Here is a 24,974-nt window from a genome sequence, read left to right as displayed (position 1 = left end):
TGGTGTATCTTTTTCAGAGGTTTTTAATCTTTGGTTTCGTCGCTCCTTTTGCCCAACAAAAAAAAAGGATTAAATTATTCTATGGATCATTGACGCCTCATGAAAATAAAGCAAACAGAGTTCCTGAATTTAAAACTTCCAACTTATTTATACGAATGTTTCGAAGAATCATGGTTCTCACATGTGAATAATAAAATACGTTACTTTTTTATATTTTTAAAGAAAATTATTTTCTATAAAAGTATAGCCCAACAAAAAAGCAGCTTGATCTTTTTTATGTCTTCAAAAATAACCATCAAAGCCTTTTTATCACTAGGCCTTCCATCTGTCCGTGTAAAACCTAACAGAAATTCTGATACATCCAGTGAAAAGGCTTTAAGATTTCATTATATAATATGAAGACAACTATCTAATTGTCATATATACATTAGATGCTTGGGCAACCTATACTACTCATAAACTCAACATTAGATGCTTGAGAAAGAGAAAGTCTCAACCATCACAATATTTGCACGAGTAAAAAACAATGTTCGTGAAGGTCATATTTGCTATATCTAAGACAATGACGTTACAGCTAGAAGGGACTTACACTGCATCAGAAATGAACGTACATGACGTGATGTTAGATATTTTTTTTAAGCCATGCTGTACTTGATCCAGGAGACTTCCTTCGCAGGTTCAACAAAAAGAACATCAACCACATTATGTACATTGCAACGGGTTAGATGTCAATAGTAGAACAGCACATTACGGCTGGATATTGGAATTGGCCTTTGTAATGGCTTTAACAAAGTAATTCTGGATCTCGGGTATTATATGCTGAATCAGTTGAGAGTGTCTGCAAATAGTAGTTGGTGCACACAAAAATTAGAAAGATTAGGAAGACATAGAACCAATGAAAAATACATTCATCATAATTGTTATTTATTTGTCCAGTCAACTTAATTATTCAATTCATTCATCATATAACAGTTTAAGATCCCTGTCTATCATATTAATCAAAAGCAAACAAAACTAAGAATATGACAAATTATTATGCAGCCAAAATTATAAAAAAAGAAAAAGAAAGTAAAAGATAGGGAATATATTGAACACAAATCACAGAAAAATAAATACACAGCTTTCCATATTTTGATAACCATATACAAAAAGTCAATTATTTCTCATCTGAATACTAATAAAATAACATGATAACATGCTTTCTGGTTGCCATTTAGCCATTAAATGTAACAGCTTTGCACTAAAATTGAAAGCTTCATGGAATCAAGTGAAGAACTAATTAATTACTGGATATGGTAGGCCGTATAGTTTTGATTTAGTCCTGTAAAATAATGACATTGTTTAAGTACTAAGTAGATCCCAAAACTTTCAAATTTCAATATCTGAATGCCTTTTAGCTTGACATATGCTTTGCCGTAAAATAAAAGACAAATTAGTATTAAAAGTAGGTGCAACTGAACTGACCTAAAACCTCCAGCTTACACAAGATGATTCAGATATTTATTCCATTTAGATTGTTTATTTATTTCAGACACCTTTTAAGCATTGCAAAGAAGGAATATATATATATATATATATATATATATATATATATATATATATATATATATATATATATATATATATCCCCGCAAAAGAAGCAAACACAGGATTGAGGGATCAGATAGATACCCTGGCTTTCCACCCAATTTATCATAGTGCTCCAATATAAAAAGGATGCATGTGTGCCTCAATGATATAGCGTTAAAGGCCTCTGAAAGTTCATACATACTTGACACATTCTCCAGTGATATATCCTGGGACAAAAAACATCAAATCAGAGCACATGAATTCACTTTCCAGTCTAATTGTAGTGCAGGAGGACAAGTGTGGGTACCAAAATTCTCATAGCTGACCTGTGCAATTGTGTACTCGCATAGTCTTTTAAGTCCTTCTAAAAGATATTGATCAGCTGCTCGGAGGAGATCTTGGGCAATATCAAGAGTGATATCTACTGATCCAGTGTATATAAATCTGGAGAAAGATTTAAGTTGTCCACAAATTATTACAAGCTTTCACAGCACAACTTTCATAAAGCACATGAATGCAGAATTTATTTGACCTCATCATCAGCTCAAAAACCTCCCATCTAATGTTTGGAATCTCTATGTCCCGTGCCTCCTTCTCCTGTCATACAATAAATAACTTGCATATCAGACATCAAATATATTATAGTGCAAAATATGAAATAAATTTTTTTATTCCTATTGTTGAAAGGAAAAGAAAACAACAGAAATAAGTGAATCTGTGTGTCAGTTACACAGCGGAGAGTGTTATTATATAATATGGTTAAGAAAAGAGAGATTAATTACGGATATCCTAATTAACTAATTACCATAATTGTGTAGATCATATAATATGCCCATGACAAAAGGCACAAGATACCATAACTAATATGCAACAATATCTAACAGCTATATTCAAATTCACCCATCAATTTTACGGCCAAGTCTCCAATAAAAGCTTTCCAAGGTAGACAAACAATAAAACCAAAATAATAGAAGATAAATGATGTTTCTCATGAAATCAAGGGAGTCAATAACAGTTTTCTTTTCCCGACTGATAGTCAATGAACAATAACAAGAAAAGGTGGGTGAGAGGAGACATATGATACCACTAGAGAAGATCAATATATACTCATCCTATAACCACCATCAAACATTGCACGAAATGCATCTGAAGATGCAAGCAGGCAGATTCTGTGAGCATAAAATCGTTTGCCTGCAGCAAAGTATGAAAATACCAGGTTATCTACAAATGTCAACTAAAACTACAACACTGCATTTTAGGTAAATTATTTTCCAAGCAACAGTTTTAACAAAACAATGTGAATGAAAAAGCATCAACCTTCAACCAAAAATGTAACGTCAGACAAGGTAGCATTGTTTACATACTGCTCTCCCAAATACACCTGCAAGAAGAAAAGTCTAGGATTACAGATTTTAAAACTTGCAAAAATTACTTATGGATCCATAACTATTTAGAATTTTAGATAAGACAGAAAGTGAGCAGCGCATCAGGCTTCTTATGAATATGCAAGTGGCAGAAATAATATTTGAAGACATAGGCCATGTTAACTACAGATTATTGGATCTGCAGGTGTAGATGCTAATTAATTAGAGTATGTATTCATAACTAGACACCATCCCCATTATTCAAATCAATATTAATCATCAATTTTAAAGAGATATCACATGTCAAACAAAAATGCAAATCAGAAAAAAGAAAGCCAGTGTTGTTAATCATTGACTGCTATACACTGATATGCTCAAAGGATCGTGATAGTGCATGTTGGGTTTGTGGGTCTGGTTCAACCTAGTGTACCCATGTCCGGTGGCTTAAATAGGGAAGATCCCATGTCTGATGCACGTGTTACGATAACAGCTTAAGTTTTTGGCATAGTAGGAAGCACTCTTAGGCATATGATTTGGTATCAGAACTGATACATATGCAAATTTCGGGTTTGATATGTTTCCAATTATCTCAAGGTTCAAAGACAAACCTCCTCCTCTAAGAGAAAACTATATGCCCAAAGGGCCATGATAGTACATGTTGGCTCTGCGGGTTGGTTCAACCCGATGACCCAATGGCTTAAATAGGGAAGGACAGTGTCTAAGCAGAGTGTTTTATCTTAAAGTGTTGCATCTAAGCTAACAGCTTAAGGTTTTGGCAGAGTGGTAGGTGCCCCTGCCTCCTTGGTCATATCAGGTAGGATTTTAAAAAATAATCAGCCTCACTGTTGACACCTGCCATATTAAGCATGAGGGTGCGCACACAGAGATCTTATCAATATAAAAAGGAAGAGGAAACAAATTTTCATATTATCATGAAAAGGACCGGAAAAGAAACTTAACCTAGAAAACATCAATATACAAGCATAGTGATCATACAAAAATATTGGGGGAAAAACAATCAAACTCTTAGCAAAGATGCTATGAAGAATGAGGACAAGCCAAGCTTCATATAAGCCTACCTGGGGTGTTGGAGATGGGGGTGCGGCATCTACAGGAGACAGAGTCATAGCTTTATTGGCCAACTTGCATAAAGCCACAGCTCCATCAAGTTGTTGCTTGGGGTTATAAGAGCCAAGAAGTCCCATAAGCAACTCCAAACCTGCATGGACAGATGCTTAGATTCAAATAGAAAAGAAAAAACAATAAATCACCAAGAAAAAGGATTTTAAAATCAAAAAACAACATACACCAAACTTAATCAGGACATTTGATTAAGATGCATACCGTTATAATCAATAAATATTTTTCTTTGATCATCTGCAGAGCAAAGGTGAGCAAGAGTTAAAGCAACTCGCCTTTGAAAAGCCTTTTCTGAAACTCGCATGAGATATAACAAATGGTTCAGAACCTACAAAATGAAAATTAATAGGTTACAAATTAAAACGAGATATAGAACTAAAAAATTGTGGGATAAGGCTAGGTGGTTGGTGTTCTAGTAGAACTTATAATTGATACAGAAGTAGAATCCTTGTCATTTCCATGTTAATTTCAGTAAAATGCATCAAGTAACAAGTTAATGTGACATGGTGCTTACTCGGCCATGAATCTTCTCTTCTAATCTTTTCAATGTCTTTGCAACACAATCTTTAGTTGCCTGCAATGGAAACCAATTCCATATAGATCAGTGTGTGCTTAAGAAGAGAGAACTTTTATGCAATTATCTGAAGCATCGAATCCCCATTCATATAGGCAACAAAGGGAAAATGAAAAAAACCCTGAAAACAGAGATACTGCATAGGTAACAAAAAGGCTAACTTACTTGAACAATAAACTCTCCATCCTGCAGTCTCTGAATTCCACCTACCCTAATAAAATCGGACACATTATCCTATGGGACAGTGAAAAAATAAAAATGTAACAGTTAATTGACTTGGGCTTGAAGTAATGAGTTTTTCCATGGTCAAGACAAGATCTTTTATTAGAATTCAAGGTTTGTTTTACCTCATTATCTGCAAGGCCATAAAGAGCAAATGCAGCATTATGTTGCAAAGAGCCATTTTTGGAGTCAAGAAGCTTCAGTAATGGCATCAAACCACCATTGTGCACAATACCAGCTTGGTTATGTGTGTCCTGAAATTTAAAATTAAATATTTTCAGGCCAAAGGAAAGCTGGAAAAGGTTGTGGTGTTAACAGGAAGCAATGATTCAACATACACATGGAAATAGTGCATAACACTTGCATTTATAAAGCTGTAATATAAATTAGTAAGATGGCTTTTGTACCGAGGTAAGACATTACATATAATACTCAACACAGAACGAAGTGTGTAGAATATATATGTTACAAATTGAAAACTATAAAGAGGAAATAACATTAAATCATTTCCATGAATATAAAAATGACTAAACCTTCTCAACTTACACATGTGAACTCCGACATGGAAAAGACAAGGGAAAACAAATAACCTGGGCTAATCTCCCCAATGCAAAGGCAGACATTTCTTTTAGCTGAACATCAGAGGACTGAAGCATCTCTATCAGAGGTCGGACAGCACCTCTCTGAACAATGTGAACCTACAAAAATAAAACAAAACAAGGTAAGAATTAAAAACAGAGATATAATACATGAAGCGTTGATGAGTTAGAAACCATCGTCCTATTGCTCCAAAATCCAAACTAAAAATCCTTGTGTATTATTGTTCATTCCACTACTTTACACCATCCAGTAAGAGGTTTTAGGGTTTTCCTTTGCTACCTTTCTCTCCCTCACCTTTCCGTACAGAGATAGAACACTAAACTTCATGCTTACCTTGCAGTCTGAATCAGTTGCTGCAAACTGTCCAAGTAACAATGCTGCTTCCCTCTGGCTTTCAGAGCAACAGGAGCTGTTGCATAAAACAGCATTAGAATAGGTTAACAGAAAGATATCATTTTCAGCAATATATATATTATTGAAGATTATTGCCATTAAAAGGCAACTTTGGGTTATATCAATACAAATTGAGATTAGGGTTGAGACTTGGGAGAAGGGAGGAAAGGAAAGGAGCAGAGTAGTTTTCCAGAATGTGAAGTGAAAATACACCTAAGTAGTCCAATAACAGGTTGCAAGGCTCCAGCAAGAAGAACTTCTTTCTTTATATCAGGGGAAGAGTGGACCAGATTTCCAATGACACCAACCTGTAATTCAAAAAATTCATCCCATGTGCCCAGTAAGAGAAGTGTAAAGACCAAACTCAGCACATGAAAAATTTAACATTTAAAATTAAGGTTGCACTAACAATACCGCTTCATAATGAATAGCAGCATCTTCTGAGCGAAGCATTAGAATAAGAGTTGGAAGGGCATTGCATTCAACAATCTACAAGTGATGATGTCATATGACTTACTCATATCATATGGAAGTCAAATTAAATTCCCAACTTTCACTGAAGACCACTAACCTGATTTTTATTTTCATCATTTTTAAAAGCAAGGGTTCGCAATGCACCAGCAGCTGCTCTTTGCACCTTTGTATCCGCAAATTCAAGCAAATGAACAAGCGGTGGAATCCCGCCTTCCTTCCTACACATTAACTCCAGATAATCATTAGAACAAAACTATTCCAAATTAAGTTTCAATAGCACGGTAGTCCTCAATCAAAGAAACAAACCTGACACGAGTTTTAATGCTGCTGTTCTCATGAGCAAGATTAGTGATGGCATCTGCAGCCCTACGAATGAGACTATTAATGGCACGAGATGTTAAGCCATTCTTATGCCTCTTCAAAAGATCAACAAGATGTTTTAAGGCACCACTGTCAACAATGAGTTGTTGATGCTCTGGCTGCACAAAGCATTTTCATACCACCACAATATTAGACCATCAGGCATTAACTTCAAAGCTTCCTTCTACTATCTAATAGTCGGAAGAAAGGAGAAAAGTAAAATTACCTTGACAGCGAGAAGTCCAAGCGCGAAAGCACTCCCTTTCTCGACCTCGTGCTCGAACGGCATTGGCCTCGGCAAACGGTCGCTTTCAGCCAGAGGAGGCGCTTGGAGATGCTTAACCAACGCCGGAATGGCGCCTCCTTCAACAATCACGTTCACGACTTCCTCTGCAAACAAAAACAACCACCGAATGAAACGCGCGCGCAGCAACGGACGGAGGGAAACAGCGGAGGAGGAATAGATTTATTACCGTTTTTGGCGAGATCGGCGAGGGCGTGCGTGGCGCGCTTGGCGGCGGCACGATCGTGTTCGTTCCAGGAGAAATTGGAATCGAGGAGGGAAACCTGTTCCTTAACGTCAGAGAGGAGGGCGTCGCGAGCGTCACCGGTGGGAGGAGCGGAGATCTGTGGGTCGTCATCGAACTCCTCCTCTAGCTTCCTCTTCAGCCCTTTCCTCACCGGGAGGCACTGATCTGGACGCCTCTGAAGCTCCATGGAATGGATGAGAGAAGAACGAGAAGAGGAAGAAGAAGAAGAAGAAGAAGAAGAAGAAGCTGAGTCCCTCGACGCAACGCAACCCAAAACTGTTCACAAATGGAACTCGGGATTTGAACACGAGATGGAAGGGTATTTCGGAAATTACCTCCATTTCCTTTTGACTCAGAGCCATGGGTTTTCGACTCTCTTTCTTTTTTATTATTATTTTATTACTTATCGGTAAGAATTATTTTTCCATTTTAGAAATGATTCATCTATCAAATTATCATTTTCAATTGCTTAATAGGATTTTGAGATATTTAATGAGTTTTGATCTGTTAATTATGATAGAATTAATTTTCAGTTTGGGATATTGTTATATTTTCAGCTTTGTTCCCTTCTCTTAAAGATGTGTGTTTGCAATAATCCAAATTCGAATGTAGTTCTTTTTTGACAGAAATGGAATTCATATCCTCTTTATATCTGAGTAACATCTTTTTTTTTTACAGGGAAAAAAATAGATGTGATAAAAATAATAAAAATAGGATGAAAGCAAGATAAAAAAAAAAAAAAAAAGTAAATAGGTATAATAATTAGCAAGTGTTGTTGCTGTGCGCATGCTAGGTTAGTGTGGGTTAAGAAAGCAGGTCCAGTGATAAAGTTTGGTGGGCCTGCTTGGCTTCAGATCCTGCACGTTCGCTTATGATTAAATTTGAATATATTAGACTTTTGAGCATCGCATTCGTAATGTAATAATGTTATGTTCTATTTCTACCATGTTCTTATTGTATCATCGTGCTAGCAATTACGGGCTTTTCTTTTTCTAACTACCTTTGGTTTAAAAATTAAGAGTATGGTATTATTGGTACGAGAAAGAGATCTGATTTGGGATGAAAAGAAATGAAAATTCATTGGTTGTTCAATTTGGAATTTGGATTATCGAATTTGACGAATTAATTTCTTTGTTTTAAAGGTAGAAAAATATTTTTTATACTTTTCAATATAAATATACTGCTACTATTTTAGTAATGTAGATAAGTGGTAGTTTAAATGAATTTAAAGCACCTGCAGAAGTCAAAGGGCGAACAGAGAACTCGAGATATGGAGCATTTTTTGCCAGAGGGGATTGTGCCAACCTCCAATACGAGTCCATTGCAATTTGCAAATCGACTCTTAGCAATTTTAAGAGGACTGTATTTTAATTCGTACTGATTAATTTTGGCAATTGATATATCCACTTCCTATATATACTAATATACTCCTCTTTCTCAATTTTTTCCTCAAACTCCGGTCTCTTTATCGCCTTATTTAATTATTTTCCAAAAACTGTACACTCCCTCCCCCTTCCATATAACTCTTTCTCTCCAATTTAATTAATTATTTTCAGCAAACAACAATGTGACTATTTCTTCCTTATATGATTGTTTAGTCCTCCGATTTCTCATTATGTTTTCGGTAAGGAATTCATCTATGACAAGGTAAACGAAACTAGACTAATATGATGGGGATCATATACAAAATAAAAAAATCTTCTATATTGTTGGCCTTTAAGATACCCTTCATCTTAGCTCATCATGTAATACCTACACCCTTCCCATCTTCAACCGACATACCTTGAAATGCATGTGAATCAATTATTTATATTTGATAAGATAGACATCTCTTTTAAGAGTTATGCCGCATCATCCATGAATAACAAACACCTGTTGCCTTGTTCGAGAGTAAAAACCATGATGTAGGAATAATTAAATCACTTAAATATATTTTTCATATAAAAGATACAGGTTATTACTTTTTATGTTTTACTTTAATATATGTGATTAGTCCCATCATGTGAAACAATAACATAACAAATAAAATATTATATCATCAACGCCTAATTATAACTCGTCATAAAAAATTTCACATTATTTTTTATTATTCAAATTATTTAAAAATTTAATTTTTATTTTTTATTAACTGATAAAAAAATGTGACAAACCCTCTGCTCCTCTCTCCTTCCTTCTCCCTCTTCCCCTTCTCTCTCACCCAAACACCCTCTTCTCTCGCCAAATTAATGGGCTCCATCGCGGGGCCCAACCTCCGCGGCCTCCTCCTACTCTCCTTGGGTTGGGAACGAGAATGAGTGACGGCTTTTAAAAGGGGTTGGGGTTGAGGATCCTGGAGTGTCGTCCAATGTGGTGGTGTGCAGCGGCACTCAGAGGCAGTAAGGACGCTGAGGGTGGGGAATTTTTTAATTTGTTGCGGACGCTGAAGACGCCTCCACGTTTTCTTCTTTTTTTTATTATTAATAAAATACAGAATTAGATTATTTCGATCATATAAAATTATGTGAAAGATTGACTGACAATGATTAAGCATCGATCACGTTTCGTTTATCACCTAATCATTTTATACTATAAATATTAAAATGAAACAATAAAAAATGTGGGATACTTAAATGGAAAAAATATAAAATTTAGATAATGAAATAAAAATTGTTTATTTTTTAAATATGAAAAACATATATTTAAGTTTAATTAACTTATTTAAATGTGCAAGCCGTGTGGGATTTAGTTTTGTGCTACCACGTCCTTCTGTTGTTGAAAGAGTTACACGGAGGGGAGGCATATATATTTTGGAAAATAATTAAATTGGGAAAGAAAGAGATGGAAAAATGTATTTTAAGGATAATTTGGGAAAATTTTGAGAAGAGTGTATTAATATATAAAGAGAGTGGATATAATATTTGCTTTGATTTTTTTGTTCAAAATTCGAATCTGCCAAATCATTGAATCATAGACTAATATTATAAAAGGGTTGTTGATTCCTTCATCCCAGTATTACTTCTTGCACTTCTTATTGTCTATTGTATTATGGAAAGTCGATTTCAAAATTAGAATGAGTTTTACATCATGTAATGAATGAATGGGAAGTGCACCAAGCAACAGTAGAAGTGAAGAAAGTTTTATCCTCGTAAAGGTTTAAATACTTTTTTAATTTTTATAATTTAGTGTTTTTTTATTTTTCATTCTTACAATTTTTTTTAGTTCTTACCAATTATATTTATTTTTTTAGTCCCAAAACATTTTAAATAATGTTTTAAACAGTAAAAAAGTTTTCTAAAGTGATATAAGAGTGAAGAATAAAACAAATATAATTTACAATAATTAAAAATAAAAAAGATTTAGAAGAACGAAAAATATTTTTTTTAAAAAAATATGTAAGATTATCAACAAAATAAAGTCTCAGCATACTATACTAATTCCGCACCGCAAGCAGATTCATACATACTGCTAAGAAATATTTTGTACATTATCTAACACACATATGTATATAATTAAATAAATGTAGGAAAATAAAATACTTGAAATTATAATAAAATTTGTATAATTAATTTTAAACAAAGTAAAAATATAAATAATTTACATATATGAAACAAAATTAAAATTTTAAAATTCAGCAAAATAAAGTAATTTTTTCAAAATATTTTGAGTGCATAAATAATTGAGACTTTAAATAAAAAATTAAGATTTAGTTATGTTCAATCTCTTAATTAATTTCATTTTATACACGATTCTACCCTCTTAATTTTAATTATTTGCATTCGATTTGCATAGTTTATCAATTATTTAAATTAATTCTCTCAAAATTTCAACCAATAATTGAAAAAAGAAAGTGGGACATATAATTTATTTATATAAATCTATAAATAAAATTATATTAAATTATTAAATAAAAAAAAAGTAACATAAAATATGACAAACTCCTTCATACCTTTAACTGTATACTTAAGAAATAATTTGTAATAAAATTTAACTCAATTAATTAAATATGTAAATTACTATAAATTTCCTTAATCTTGAATTCAGTTATATTAATAGTACTTAAGAGGTAATTAAGATTATTTGTCAAGCATATTACATTATATATATTAGTAAACAACATATGATTTAACATTATATTTTATTATTATGAGAGTTTTATTTAAGTTATATTAAAACAGGTATATTTATTTTCTTAATTCTAACAGAACTATATAGAAAATTCACATTTAATATAAAAAAAAATATTCGTGATCTAAAAAACATATTACTAACATTTAGTGGTCCACGAATTTCACAACACACATCAACATAATGCTTATAGCATTTTTTTTCATTTCCTTTTGGTTTTAGGGTATGTTTAATTTGTAGTGTGTTGTTTATCATTTCTTTTGGTTTTAGGGTGTGTTTAGATTAACCTTAGAAAGCTTCACAACATCTGTTTGCGCATTTCGAAGCACTAAATGGAGAAGGGATTTTTCTGATGAATTGAAAAAAAGAATTTAGCTACATTGAACATAACGGGCTCCTAAACACACTTAAAAATTAAAAGCTAAAAATGAGTGAACTAAGGACATAGCAAATAGAAAAGAAAATGTTTTCAATAGACTTTTGACAATATATTCACACAATTGCCAATCTTTCATGAACTTATTGGTGTAAATAAGAAAGTTGAAGATATACACAACAGCATGGAGCAATATTTTGTGAAATATGCAAAAAGAGTCAAAGATGTGCTTATGTGATATCAATGCTAGCTATAAGCAGCAAAAAAAAAAGACGAATTGTAATTAATAATTATAGCATTAGAGAAAAAGAAAATGTCAGAATTTGATTTCAGAGTTGCACGTAGAATTGATGGTTTGGTCATTTACGAATAGAGAGAGATCACAGGTGGAGTAACTAGTGGCCTTGATCTTGAAAAGGTCCAATACCTTGACTTTCCCCAGTAAGGTGGTTGTTGAGGTAAAATTTATAACGCCCCCGGAATAATCACTGGGTAAATCCTTAAATTTTGTGAGATCTACAAAAATAGTCAAAGATGTGCTTATATTATGATCGTTACGAGCTGGAATTGTGTCCTGGTGTAGTGGAGCCTCAGCAACAAGATTTCCTCGATAGTAAAGAAAAGCTGTGCTGTTCTGGTAGGTAAAGCTTCCATGGTTTGGGTTTTCAACCGTCACCACTATGCCTAGTGATACGTTTAGTTTCAGAGTTGGGAAGACTTCAAGTTTGAAACCGTCAAGCTTAACTGACTGCAGAACAATGTCGGGGTCTTTAGGCTTGAAGATAGTGAAGAACAAGACCACCAGTACTACTATTAATATAATTAGAAGAAGGGCAGTGACACCACAGCAGATTTTAAGCCCTTTGGAACACCTCATACTGCAACATGCCACCATGATCAATGATGATCAATTTTCACATATGGCTAATATATATATAAATCCAATTTGCAAAATCATCTAATTAATAATGCGTATGGTATAGGGACTATACATATAATATATCCCAACTGCATTACTTGGGAATAGCTGTAATATTTGTTTTAGAGAGAAATGACTAAATTGGGGATGAAAACAATGAGCCAGACGGCTGCTGCATGGCATTTTGCTTTCATCGTCCGGCACTTCTTTTTTTCCCCTATGCCTTGTGCACAGTGGTGGGAGCTAAAATTTGGATTTAAGAGTATAAAAAACTTTCTACCCATTGCCCAGAGGCTCTTCAGCCTTACCCTTGCATATGTAAAGAGACTGTTTCCGGATTCGAACCCATGACCAACAAGTCACCAAGGCACAACTTTACCGCTGCACCAGGACTCGCCCTCGGATTTAAGAGTATCAAGACTAAAAAATTATGATTTAGTAAAAATAAAACATAAAAGTTCTATTTGCATAATATATGTAAACGAAAATTAATTTATGACAAACATTTTTTTGTATGAGTAAAAGAAATATATAATGTATTGATAATAAGGATAAGATATGAAAAAAATATTAAATGGATAAAGTTAATGTTTTATATATTTTAAGACAGAGGAGAAGGGTCACAAAAATAACTTTATAAAAATTTAATATAAAAAATAGGACTGCTCGTAGCCCTACTAACTCCCTCCTGACTGCACCCTTATTTATGCATGTAAAATTCAGTATCAATTATTTGCGTAGAGAAAAAAAATTAATTAATTTAGACTAGTCCTAGTTCGTGAAAAATAATTTAAGTCGATCGATATCATTACACATTGATCCAACACAAATAACTTGTTCAAGGTCACCACTTAGGCCATCGATCGTAATGCCATTCTTAGATGAGGTGTTACATGAATTGAACTCACACCTAGACTTTAGACTATAATGGTTGATCGTAACAAAGCCAGTATATCACCTAATAAAAAGGACTCATTTTTTACTGCAAGCAAGTTTATGACATGATGCTGTCCTAGCCTCCCAAAGTTTGAATACTAGTGAAACATGCTTTATTTTATCCATTTGTAAGCATGAGCTGCGTTTGATTAACAACTCTTATGTGAATTTAGTACGTAAACAAGTAAATCTAACTCTTCACTCCTAAGCTAGAACGTCTAGATCCTATGCTAGTTCACAAGATTTTCATAACACTTTTGATTGTATAAATGTTATTGTTATTAATTAATGAAATGATATGATCCCACAATCACTACTTAAAAAAGAGTGGAAATAAGGGGAACAAAAAAAATGTTGATGGTTTTGACTGCGTCTTATGACTTATCATTATTTTATTAAAATTCCTGCCAATAAGTGTTTTCTTATACAAACTGATATCCTTTCAGCCAAAGATACCATCGAAGCTCAACAACAATAGAGAGCATGCAGAGTCTCCGATACATGAGAGTAGAAACTACTCCAAAGTTACCAAGCAGATCAACATACCCATATTCAAATAAATTCAGGGAACAATGCTTGTGCCAAATCGCGTTCTAATTTATTTTTCCTTCTTCATATTTGACCTATCACCTCCAACCATCAGCAAGAAACTTGACGATCCAGTTCCAAATTTTTTCCACCTACAAATTTCTCTTGCATTTAGAAACACAACACCAATGATAACGGTTTCTTAGAAATTGTAAAATTTGATATCAAGAAATTGCAGGTTATTCTTCAAATGATACGACAATCCAACCTGATTTTTGACTTGGTTTTGTCCTCCTCTCACGTGTCGATACATCGTGATGCGCCATAATGCAAATCCATGGACCTCTCCGAGTGTGGCAACAGAACAGTGATGGATGTTACCGCAACAGTGAAGGATTATTTGTCGACGCCGCTGGTTTGCTCGATTTCGGCAGTGAAAAGCTCTCGTTTTAGGGGTAAGTTAATGTGACATCGTTTTCATACTACCAGGTGGTCCACGACTCTGATGCTGGGTGGTCGGGGTGGTGAGGAAAGCCGAACGCCGCCATCGAAAATCACCTCCGGCGGGAGGCAATGATCAAGTTGGAAGAGAAATAATAGGGTGCGAAGAGAGTTGGATAAGGATCAAATTCATCTGATGGATAAAACTCTAGCCTTCACCTAAGAAGTTAATAATAGTTGTAGCTTCTACCTTTTAAAACATGTTTCTATTGCAATAAATGAATGATCCAAGCAATACTGAATTTAATTTTTTTAAATAAAATTTATGTTCAGGTTAAGTGAATGAAAAAAAAATATGATCAAAAAATAAAATTTCATTAAAAATGATTAATTAATTTTTTGCATAGAAATTAGTTATAAAAAAATTAATATATATTTCATACTAATGTTATAATCAAAGAAAAAACATGTTTCTTTTTTCATTAGAAAAATCATTGTGTTTAGACTAAAAGTTGTCAGTGTTTTGGCTAAAAATCTTCACAATAAGTTTTATGAGTGTAATTGGGTGATACAGGCGTTAAGGAATACAAACTTTTTTTTTTTTTTAATCGTAATATGGTAATTATGATATGATTTTGTGTTCACCATCAATTATGTTGGATTGATTTGTGAGAGCTAAATTGTATTTGCTTACATATTTGAATCACTTGATTTGTGAATAGGGTAAATTTTAATATAAATAAAATTAATGGGGTTGAAATAGAACGGGTACTATATATTTATATAAATTATGTAATAATCTCTGATTGAACATAGATTACATGATCTTGTTGCAGAACGAACGATAATTAATCATGAACTCACCGTAAATAAAATAAATAAATAATCCAATATTCATTCTTATATTTTTATCAAAATCTCAAAATAAATTCCAACCGCTAAATAAATTAGTTATTCACTCGAAAGAACGTAATCAACGCCTTCTAATGCAGTTTGGAGAATTAATTATCGTATTTTTTACATGATCTAAACATTTAAAGTAAAAGAACAAGAGAATAGATAAAATCTCTAAATTAGTAAATCTTAACTAAACAATGTTATAAAATACTCATCTAATAGGAAAAGAATAGTAAATTTAAAAATAAGAATAGGAAGTGGATTATTGAGAAAGAATAGGAAATTTGGAAATAAGGAGAAACTTTAGTTATCATTATTTTTGGGCGGTTATAAAACTAAGGGGTGGTTATTATTATTATTATTATCATTATTATATATATATATATATATATATATATATATATATATATATTTGTTTTAAAAAAAATGAAACCGTGATGTGCTTAATTATATAATGTCAAAATTCAAAACTATCATTTATCGTTAAGAGTTAACCATTTCTCTAATATAAAACGTATTTTATACTGTTTATAAACGTTAGGAAACTGATTTACAAGTTTTTAAATTTCAAGATTTTTTTATGAATTAAATTTCAAGATCTAATTCACGCGGAACCCAAACATCAAGGAAGTAATATGCAATTTAGTTAGTTTCACGTTAGTACCTTGAGATTTTATTTTAATTCTTCAAACTTACTGTAATCCCTGCCTCCAATTAAGCCGTTTTTTGAGAACGTAGTAAGATTTATTTGGCTGCCCCCTGAGAAATAGTACTAGTAAAAGTGTAAAACATTTCTTGGCTGTGAACCACGAAATACGAATGTCCACCAACACAAAAAGGGTGGCATCTATTTTAATACCCCAACTAATGATTTGATTAATCGAATCAGTAATAAAAAAAATGATTAACTTGTTGTCAACAGAAAGTGGACTTGAATTACTTATCCAAGGCAGAACTCCGCGATAAGCGTGCGATCTCAGGATACCAAAACCCCCATCCGTTGATACCGTTTGTTTGTGTTCACAACAACGAAGTTGAAAACTCCGTAACGTAGGCGTATCCGTATTGGAAAATTGTTCTGTGCTTTTTGTTTCTAATACACGGTGAGGACAAGAAAGAACGAACCAAAGCACGCACGCACGCAGGCACCATTGAAAGGGAAAACGACGGAACAACACTGAAGGAAGAGACTGCTGTACGACACTGCTGCTTCGCACTCGATCCGTTACGTTTCCCATGCGCGACTGAATCTACCATAACCAAACGACGCGCAGGTTTCGGAATTGTGTTCTAGGTTTTGAGTTTCGGTTCCGATCGACCGACGATGCTGTCCAATCATTTCCAAAACGGCATCGAAACGGCGAGGCTCGTTTGGTCGCGGATTCCTAATTCGGAAGAATCGCAGCTCCTCGACGACGCCGTTGGCATCCTTAAGAAGAACGACGGAGGCGGTGTCGAGAGCCTTGACTATGAAGTCATTGAGAATTTTGCTTATCGTGAGGAACAGGTTTTAACTATTATTCTGTTTCATTCATTGATTTTTCTTAATTATTATGCTTCTTCAGTTATGAAATGATATTGTGCTGTGCTTTGAGATTTGTAGGCGCAGAGGGGGAAGCTGTATGTGAGCTATTTGCTGGTGGTGAAATGGTTCTTTGCCTTGCTCATTGGCATTTGTACGTCCTTCAATTTGATCGCAGTTTTGAAAGTGTTGTTTCTTTGCCAACGTGCCTTTTGGTTTCAACTTTTTGCGGTGCTTTAGTTAGTTTTTCTTAATGGCGAACTATATTTTCTTTCTTTAGCTAGTGTCTTTAATATGCAGGCAAGCATTAGGGAAAGTTGTATAATTTTGTTATTCATTTAGGTTCAACAATAAGATGTCAACTCAAAGCTTGAGTTTGAACTTGTTTTAAAGCTCAACTGAGTGCTGAAATTTTGTTATTTGTGTGAAAATGTCTTATACAAGTGGTCCTAGAATTCTTTCGCAGAAAATTATTTTAATTATTTATTGAGACTAGTTTCCTTTACTACAGGCTACAGCATCTACTGTTTATTGTAGCACACATATAAGACTAAGTTAACCAAGAATTTGGTGATTTTTGGTGTTGAATCTTCCAATTTTACCAAGCACACCTTCAGTCTGGTTCAGACTATCCTCATACCACTTTCAGAAATTTGTTTTTATGCATATTTTTTTATTGGTTGCAGGTACAGGACTTGCTGCTGTTTTCATCAATATTGCTGTTGAAAATTTTGCTGGCTGGAAGTTCTCAGTGACATTTAATATAATTCAGAAATCATATATTGCTGGATTTGTTGTATATGTCCTGATCAACTTGGCTTTGGTGTTTTCCTCTGTATATATTATCACACAATTTGCACCAGCAGCTGCTGGATCTGGTATTCCTGAAATCAAGGGTTACTTAAATGGTGAGATAATCTCTTTCGAGGTTTTTGGATTTGTGTTGAATGTTGATCCTGTAAAATTTCTAGTAGACTGAGAGTGCTGATTCTCATTTATGTTCAGGAGTTGATATTCATGGCATCCTTCTTTTCAGAACTCTAATTGGAAAGGTGTGATGGATTACTTTTTGTTCCCCTTCCCTTTCAATGCCACATGGGTTTGGGGGTTGTTCTTTTCAGAAATGTTTCTGTCTAATTGCGAGATTCTTATTTGCTTCAGATATTTGGAAGCATTGGTTCAGTGGGTGGAGGCCTTGCTCTTGGTAAAGAAGGTCCTCTTGTCCATACTGGTGCTTGTATTGCTTCTTTGCTTGGACAAGTAAGTACTTACTACTCAATATATGCTAGTAAGCTAACTGTAGTCTATTCAGAGAGTAGATGCATGAGACCTTACAAATATCTCTTTCTCAATACTCCATTTAACCTATATAATTAAATGAGACTATAAAGTTATATCAATACCACCTGAAGTGTTTATTATGTTTTAATGAACCATTTAAATGATCTATGTTTTGTACTCAGCATCTGCAGATTCAGCACAAATTACCAAAATAATCCTCAGTGCATTACCTTAGCTTTGGCTATTCCTTTCTCTTCTAAAATGATGAACATATCAGGGTGGGTTGACTTCAGCCAGAAATTATTGATTGGACTAGCCTAGTTTCAGTCCAAAAGTAGTGACAAGGCTACCCCAATTCCTGCTTGGAAGTAGTGAATGGGCTGGCCTGATTCTAGTCCTAATTTAATGATTGGGCCAGCTGATTTGTGTCTAAACTGTCTGAACACATACAGGAAGAAGTTTAATTTTCCAAGGCAATGTATTTGTAATTTGAGAAGCATTTTAAGTATGCATAGTTCTTTTTTCATAGCCAATTTAATGTGTTTATATTACACAGGTGATGTACTGTGTTCTGTATCGTTTACTCTTCTATGTTATAAATATCCATTTTTTGATAAGGTGGTAACAACATTTATCATCCTAAAGGGATTCAATTTCTGAACTTGAGCTTTTTGTGTGATTTTTATTGTGTGCATGTATGCATATCTATGCAAGCAAGAAACTGAATAATCTTTGATGTCATGCCTTGAGCAGGGTGGATCTACTAAGTATCATCTAAATTCGAGGTGGTTTCAAGTATTCAAAAGTGACCGGGATCGTCGTGATCTTGTAAACCACTTTGTTCCTTTTAATCTACTAGTTTTTACCAGATTATAGCAAAGAATGTACCTTTGTGTATAGTATTCCATGATTCCCCACCCCCACCTTTGCCAAAATGGCAATGATCTCCAGTTCATCGATTCTACTCCAACCCTAAATGTGGAAGAATAAAATGCTCATTTATAATTTCATTGATGTCTTAAAAGGTAACCTGTGGATGTGCAGCTGGAGTTGCTGCAGCATTTAGAGCTCCAGTTGGTGGTGTATTGTTTGCTTTGGAAGAGGTTACATCTTGGTAAGGATTTTTATTTCTTGATCAAAGATTCTGTTTGCATAGAAGCATGTGCAGTAAAGATAGTGGTGTCTGTTCTACTGGTATTTGTTTATTGCTTTTGTACTTAAATTTTGTTGCCTGTGCTCTTGAAGGTGGAGGAGTCAACTCATGTGGCGTGTCTTCTTCACTTCGGCTGTTGTGGCTGTTGTGGTCCGAGCTGCAATGGGGTGGTGTAAGAGTGGAAAATGTGGACACTTTGGGTCCGGTGGATTCATAATTTGGGATATATCAGAGTTAAGATCTAAGCTATTAACTTTTTCACTGTCAGATGAATATTGAGATATTTATTTTCTTCTTTCCTTTTCTTGACTGATTTTATTATTAGTGGTCAAGAGGATTATTCCTTTGCGGAGTTATTTCCAATGGCTATTATTGGGGTTATTGGAGGCCTACTAGGTAGGAAATTTTGCCCTTATTTTGTACTTAAATTGTACCATGAATTTTACTTGTTCATTTGTTAATATAGTATCAATAATTTGCAGGCTCTTTATTCAACCAACTTACACTTTATATTACCACTTGGCGTCGAAATCATCTTCACAAGAAAGGGAACAGGGTCAAGGTATGCTGTTAATTTTGATCTGATTATTATCTACTCTACTTCTGTAAAATACAGAAAAATCAAGAGGGCTGGTCAATACTCAAAGATATTTTTCTTTTTCTGCCTGCAGTACATTATCTTCTCTCATCTATTTACTTATCACTCATTTCCCCCTTTCCTATGAACTGCAGATTATTGAAGCATGCCTTGTATCCATTTTAACATCAGCCATTTCATTTGGCTTGCCACTTCTAAGAAAATGTAGTCCTTGCCCTGATTCTGATCCTGCATCTGGTATTGAATGTCCAAGACCTCCTGGAATGTATGGGAATTATGTAAATGTAAGAGCCTTGGTTTTATATTGTTTCTTTGATGTGCTTTATCTTCTTATTTTTTTGTTTGAATTTTTTTTGTACTAAATTTCATTTATCGTTATCCTAGTCTTCATGTTTTATATACTCAATGACAGTTCAAAGTGGGAGGGAATGAAGGATAAAGTCACCACGAAAGAACTTTGCTTTTGTTTCTTATTGTGATACTTGCCTCATGTAGTCTTCTTTTGATAAAACAACAAACTTTATTAGATAAAAAAAATCACAGTCCTTAAAAGAAAAGTTGAAAAACAGTTAGCTTAAAGATGCTCAAACCAAAGAAAGAAAAAAGAAGTATCTCTATCTGCATGTCAGAGGAGACTCCCTGAAAATAAAAGAGCCTGAAACCAGAGGGCACCTGATGCTTGTTTCCAAAGCTTTTGCTCCTCTTCCTTCTGTTGCAATAGTAGATATTCTTTTGAATTTAACTTATTTTTAATGATATTTGAGTCTTGAGATGACACTTTTGGTTTTAATTACTTTTGGAGATTGATTCTATTGTAATTCTGTGTGTTTTGCAGTTTTTTTGTAGCAAAGACAAGGAATACAATGATCTTGCAACTATTTTCTTCAACACACAGGTTTTGAATGAACATGATTTTTTAATTTTCTTTTCTTTTTACATTACATTAATTTAGTACTCTTTTGTTTCAGGATGATGCCATAAGGAATTTGTTCAGTGCAAAAACAATAAATGAATACAGTTCTCAAAGTTTATTAACTTTTTTGGTATTGCTTTCTTGCTTACTGATTTAGATTTGGCATACATCGGACATTAGTTCTGTGATATTTTCTTTGTCATAATTATGGAAAATTTTGGACTTTGGTATGTGCTATTATGTAGTATCTGTACGGTAGGCATGTATGTAAGTTTTATTAAGAATGCTGTGGTCACATGTTTATATTGTGATTTGATTATTATCTCTATTTTCTTGCAGGTTATGTTTTATGCGTTAGCTGTGGTCACATTTGGTACTGCTGTGCCAGCTGGTCAATTTGTTCCTGGTATAATGATAGGGTCAACATATGGGCGTCTTGTTGGCATGTTTGTTGTAAAATATTACAGAAAGCTCAACATTGAAGAGGGAACGTGAGTTTGCTAGTTGCTTTTCTTCAAAATCATGGTTAAGAAGATATGATTTTCTTTCTTATTTTACATGAGTTGGTTTTATAGTTAGAAGACATCTATTTTATCAATTGATCAACTTCTATCCCGTTTTCTTGGTGATAGATATTCGATACATCCTCCCCTACTCCTTGTTCTCCTTGGTTTATTCTTCCATCATGGATCCTATGACACTGGCATACAACTTTTGCTATTGGAGCCTCTAAAGTTCAGAATGCTTTTGTGTAGTTGTACTCCCTATTTTCTCAGAAATTTACACATGATATTTTTCTGTCTCAGGTATGCTTTGCTGGGAGCTGCATCTTTTCTTGGAGGCTCAATGCGGATGACAGTATCTCTCTGTGTCATTATGGTTGAAATCTCAAATAACTTAAAATTTTTACCTCTTATTATGCTTGTTCTTCTTATATCGAAGGTATGTGTATCAAAACTCCCTTCTACAAAGAAAAGTCACTGAAAATACACTAAGATTTTCCCTTACAGGCTGTTGGTGATGCTTTTAACGAAGGTATCTATGAGGAGCAGGCTCAATTGAGGGGCATTCCATTACTGGAATCAAGACCTAAATATGAGATGCGGAATATGACAGCAAAGGAAGCCTGTGGTAGTGGAAGGGTAAAAATACTTACTAAATTATTTAAGAAATTTCATATTCATCTAATGGTATAAGGGGGAGAGAGGAGATTCAAAAACAAAAGCCTGATTGAATATATAGGCAGTAAATTATGATAGTGGATACAAACCTGAAATCAATGGGTGACTAGGTGTCCTAGATCATTATACCCTGGGGCCAAAGAGAAAGGATGCTCTTGTCATTCTTTTCCTGGGGGGCAGGAGTGAAGTTTGAGACGATAAACTTAATGAGGTGCTGTTGTTGCCTATAATGGCTAACATTTATGGAAAATGAGGCTGCCACTTCTAAACTATGCTTCACATGCTTTGTACTGTAGTTGTTTCTTTGGCCACTAATTGTCTGTGTAAATCTGTCTATTGAAGGTGGTCTCTTTCCCTCGTGTTGTTAAGGTTTCAGACGTAGTTTCCATTCTGCGGAGCAACAAACACAATGGTTTTCCAGTATGTATAACTTTTGTATTAATCTTGACTTGAGCATTATTCCTTGTGTTTTCTAAGTTGTATTTCACAATTTACTATGCAAGGTGATTGATCACACAAGAAGTGGAGAACCACTTGTTATTGGATTAGTGCTTCGTAGGTGAGAAATGAGCATAATAAATGTTGTACACTCTAATATCATTTTGGTTGTAACTTGAGGGCTTGAGCCTATGCTTGCATCACTTGAAAACTCAAGCTTCTATAACCTTTTCTTCTATGCAGTCATTTATTGGTAATTCTGCAGTCAAAGGTTGATTTCCAGCATAGCCCTTTACCCTCTGATCCTAGAGGTGGGGGCAGATCAATTAGGTAAGGTTTCTTGAGATTTGAGAGTTTGGCATTTTACATCTGTATTCAGTATTTTTATAACCCCTTAACTTCCAGGCATGATTCTGGTGAATTTGCAAAGCCTGTTTCTAGTAAAGGAATATGTATTGATGATATACATTTAAGTTCAGATGACTTAGAAATGTACATCGATCTTGCTCCGTTTTTGAATCCCTCACCATATATTGTACCAGAAGATATGTCTTTGACAAAGGTGTGCCAAAAAATCCTCTAAACAATCTTTTTCATTTCTATTCTCCTTTTTTGTTGTCAGATGATCATGATGTCTTACTGATCACAGGTATACAATCTTTTCCGTCAACTTGGTCTACGGCATTTATTTGTTGTTCCCCGCCCATCACGTGTGCTTGGTTTGATAACAAGAAAAGATTTGTTGATTGAGGTAATCCTAGTAACTATTGAGTTTTTTGGCGTCTTGGAGTTGAACTTGCGAAAGTGTTTTTTTCCTTATTGTACTTTTTAATTGGACAGGACAAGGAAAATGTGAATACGTTAGAGCTTCAGTCAACTAGTGTAAGGTCTCTGATGCTTTACTCACTTTACTTCCTATACAGTTTTTTCAAATTCTAAATTTGAACATTTTATGTCAGGCATATTTGTCTAGATTCTAAAACTGTTTTCCTTTATAGTGGATTGCCACTGTGCCTATAAAACTTAGTTCTATTTTGGTGGATCTTTGCAAATTTTGATCTAATATTTAGTGTCACCATTGTTATTGGTATTTATTTGTTAAGGTTTGCAGGCATGCCTATACTATTTATTGTTTTGAATAATGCACTAGAGCACAAAATAGGGAGGTTTTCCTTGTACTTGATTATCTTTATGAAATATGTCATTGACCATGTGTGCACAACTTGCAGAAAGTGTATGCATTTATGGACATCTTTGTCAGATTATCTCTTCAAAAGAAACATGATTTTTCAATTATTGATAACTTCTAATCAAGTTGTACTTTTTAGTAGAGTTTACACTTATTCATATTTAGATTTGTTGAGTTTTTGGATTGAGTTTAATAAATGGAAGAGTATACAAGTTTTTTGGATACATATATGGTTTGAAGCTGATTTTTAGGTTCTACTGAGACTGTGAGCAGCAGCTTATACAAGGTTTGTCGGATTTTAGATCCATTAAGGATAAAATGAGACGTGAAACCTCTGCATTTTCATATTTTGTTGTCTTTTCTGCAGTAAAATCTGTGCAATTGTGTTGCCTCAGCAAAGATTGGTTATGCATCTACCAGGATACATATATTTACTCCAATAAATTGATTTAAGCAAAGTTTTCTTAATGATTTTCTCATCACAGCAGAATTCCGCATCAGAATAAAAGATTGATGACAAGAAATATAGATGTGGAGCACCCTTTGCTAAGCGGACTGCTTCAGAATCAGATACCTGACTAACGCTGCCTGTAACATACTCAAAGTCCTTCCCGCATCCAATTTTCCTTGAAGATCATTCTTTATTATTTCTTGTATCCATGTTCAAATAGGTTAGAGAAACCAATCTTTGGGAATGGGCTTGTAGACAGAACGCCCTACAATTTTGTATATTACCCACTAGGGAAAGAGAGGAAGAATCCATTATAATGATAGTTGAATTTAGTGTGCGATCTATTCAGATCTGAGTCTTCTTTCCATTTTTTTGTTCGAGGTCTTTGCTTGTGGTCATTACTTTTAGTTTTTTTTTTTAAAAAAAAAAAATTGCGGTTGTTATCAAGAGTGCCTAATTTAGGAGCATTTGCGGATTAGGTTGACAATTAATTGACGACAATTAATTGTCAACGATCATACTGTGGTTAAATTGGTAGACTTATGGAATAATAGGTTTAAAAAACATGATCAATGAGGAATTGAATTGGGAAAAAGACTCTTAATAGTTCGTGACCAACTTCTATTAATAAAATTAAGAGGAATGATTAAGTTTAATTTAGGGTTCATAAAGAATAAGAATTGGGAAAAACCAAAGGTGCATTTGAAATTGCAAACCTAGACCTTTCTATGTGAAATCTTTTCTGTCAAACTATTTACTCACTATTTATTTTTATACAAAGTAATCAATAAATTCTCTCAATATTAGATTTGTTTGGACTG

The 24,974-nt window shown here is 34.0% G+C and overlaps 2 protein-coding genes across 6 annotated transcripts; one reads left to right on the top strand and one right to left on the bottom strand.

Moving 5' to 3' along the window:
* Window positions 1-360: 360 nt before the first annotated feature.
* LOC114367863 (ARM REPEAT PROTEIN INTERACTING WITH ABF2-like) lies at window positions 361-7,548 on the bottom strand. Of its 2 annotated transcripts, XM_028325099.1 has the most exons (19): window positions 7,170-7,546; window positions 6,923-7,086; window positions 6,643-6,815; window positions 6,434-6,554; window positions 6,277-6,351; window positions 6,076-6,170; window positions 5,803-5,878; window positions 5,460-5,567; window positions 4,995-5,123; window positions 4,813-4,881; window positions 4,588-4,647; window positions 4,278-4,401; window positions 4,013-4,152; window positions 2,887-2,950; window positions 2,681-2,760; window positions 2,102-2,166; window positions 1,896-2,013; window positions 1,672-1,796; window positions 361-838 (listed from the first exon to the last, which is right to left on the bottom strand). In XM_028325099.1, exons 1-19 carry the CDS (start codon window positions 7,411-7,413, stop codon window positions 748-750), a joined length of 2,121 nt encoding a protein of 706 aa, XP_028180900.1. In that variant the 5' UTR covers window positions 7,414-7,546; the 3' UTR covers window positions 361-747. The 2 variants fall into 2 exon arrangements, 1 of the variants encoding a protein (XP_028180900.1); XR_003657280.1 differs by lacking the exons at window positions 361-838; window positions 1,672-1,796 and having other exon boundaries at window positions 1,991-2,013; window positions 2,654-2,760; window positions 7,170-7,548.
* An 8,801-nt stretch (window positions 7,549-16,349) lies between these two features.
* On the top strand, window positions 16,350-24,508 carry LOC114367844 (chloride channel protein CLC-d-like). Of its 4 annotated transcripts, none has more exons than XM_028325076.1 (23): window positions 16,350-16,934; window positions 17,031-17,103; window positions 17,636-17,857; window positions 17,955-18,001; window positions 18,111-18,209; window positions 18,984-19,058; window positions 19,256-19,344; window positions 19,476-19,616; window positions 19,709-19,779; window positions 19,866-19,945; window positions 20,116-20,265; window positions 20,817-20,876; window positions 20,950-21,024; window positions 21,234-21,385; window positions 21,701-21,836; window positions 21,905-22,036; window positions 22,418-22,495; window positions 22,579-22,634; window positions 22,757-22,843; window positions 22,919-23,075; window positions 23,163-23,264; window positions 23,354-23,395; window positions 24,191-24,508. In XM_028325076.1, the coding sequence occupies exons 1-23, from the start codon at window positions 16,752-16,754 to the stop codon at window positions 24,206-24,208; spliced, it is 2,325 nt and encodes a 774-aa protein (XP_028180877.1). In that variant the 5' UTR covers window positions 16,350-16,751; the 3' UTR covers window positions 24,209-24,508. The 4 variants fall into 4 exon arrangements, with proteins under 4 accessions (XP_028180877.1, XP_028180870.1, XP_028180861.1 ...); XM_028325069.1 differs by having other exon boundaries at window positions 23,354-23,400; XM_028325060.1 differs by having other exon boundaries at window positions 23,354-23,400; window positions 24,188-24,508.
* The last annotated feature ends 466 nt before the right edge of the window (window positions 24,509-24,974 follow it).

This window comes from Glycine soja, chromosome 1 (genome assembly GCF_004193775.1).
Source record: "Glycine soja cultivar W05 chromosome 1, ASM419377v2, whole genome shotgun sequence".
In the NCBI taxonomy this organism is placed as follows: domain Eukaryota; kingdom Viridiplantae; phylum Streptophyta; class Magnoliopsida; order Fabales; family Fabaceae; genus Glycine; species Glycine soja.
The sequence above is the reverse complement of the archived record's forward strand: the minus strand, read 5'-3'. Positions and strand labels throughout refer to the sequence as shown.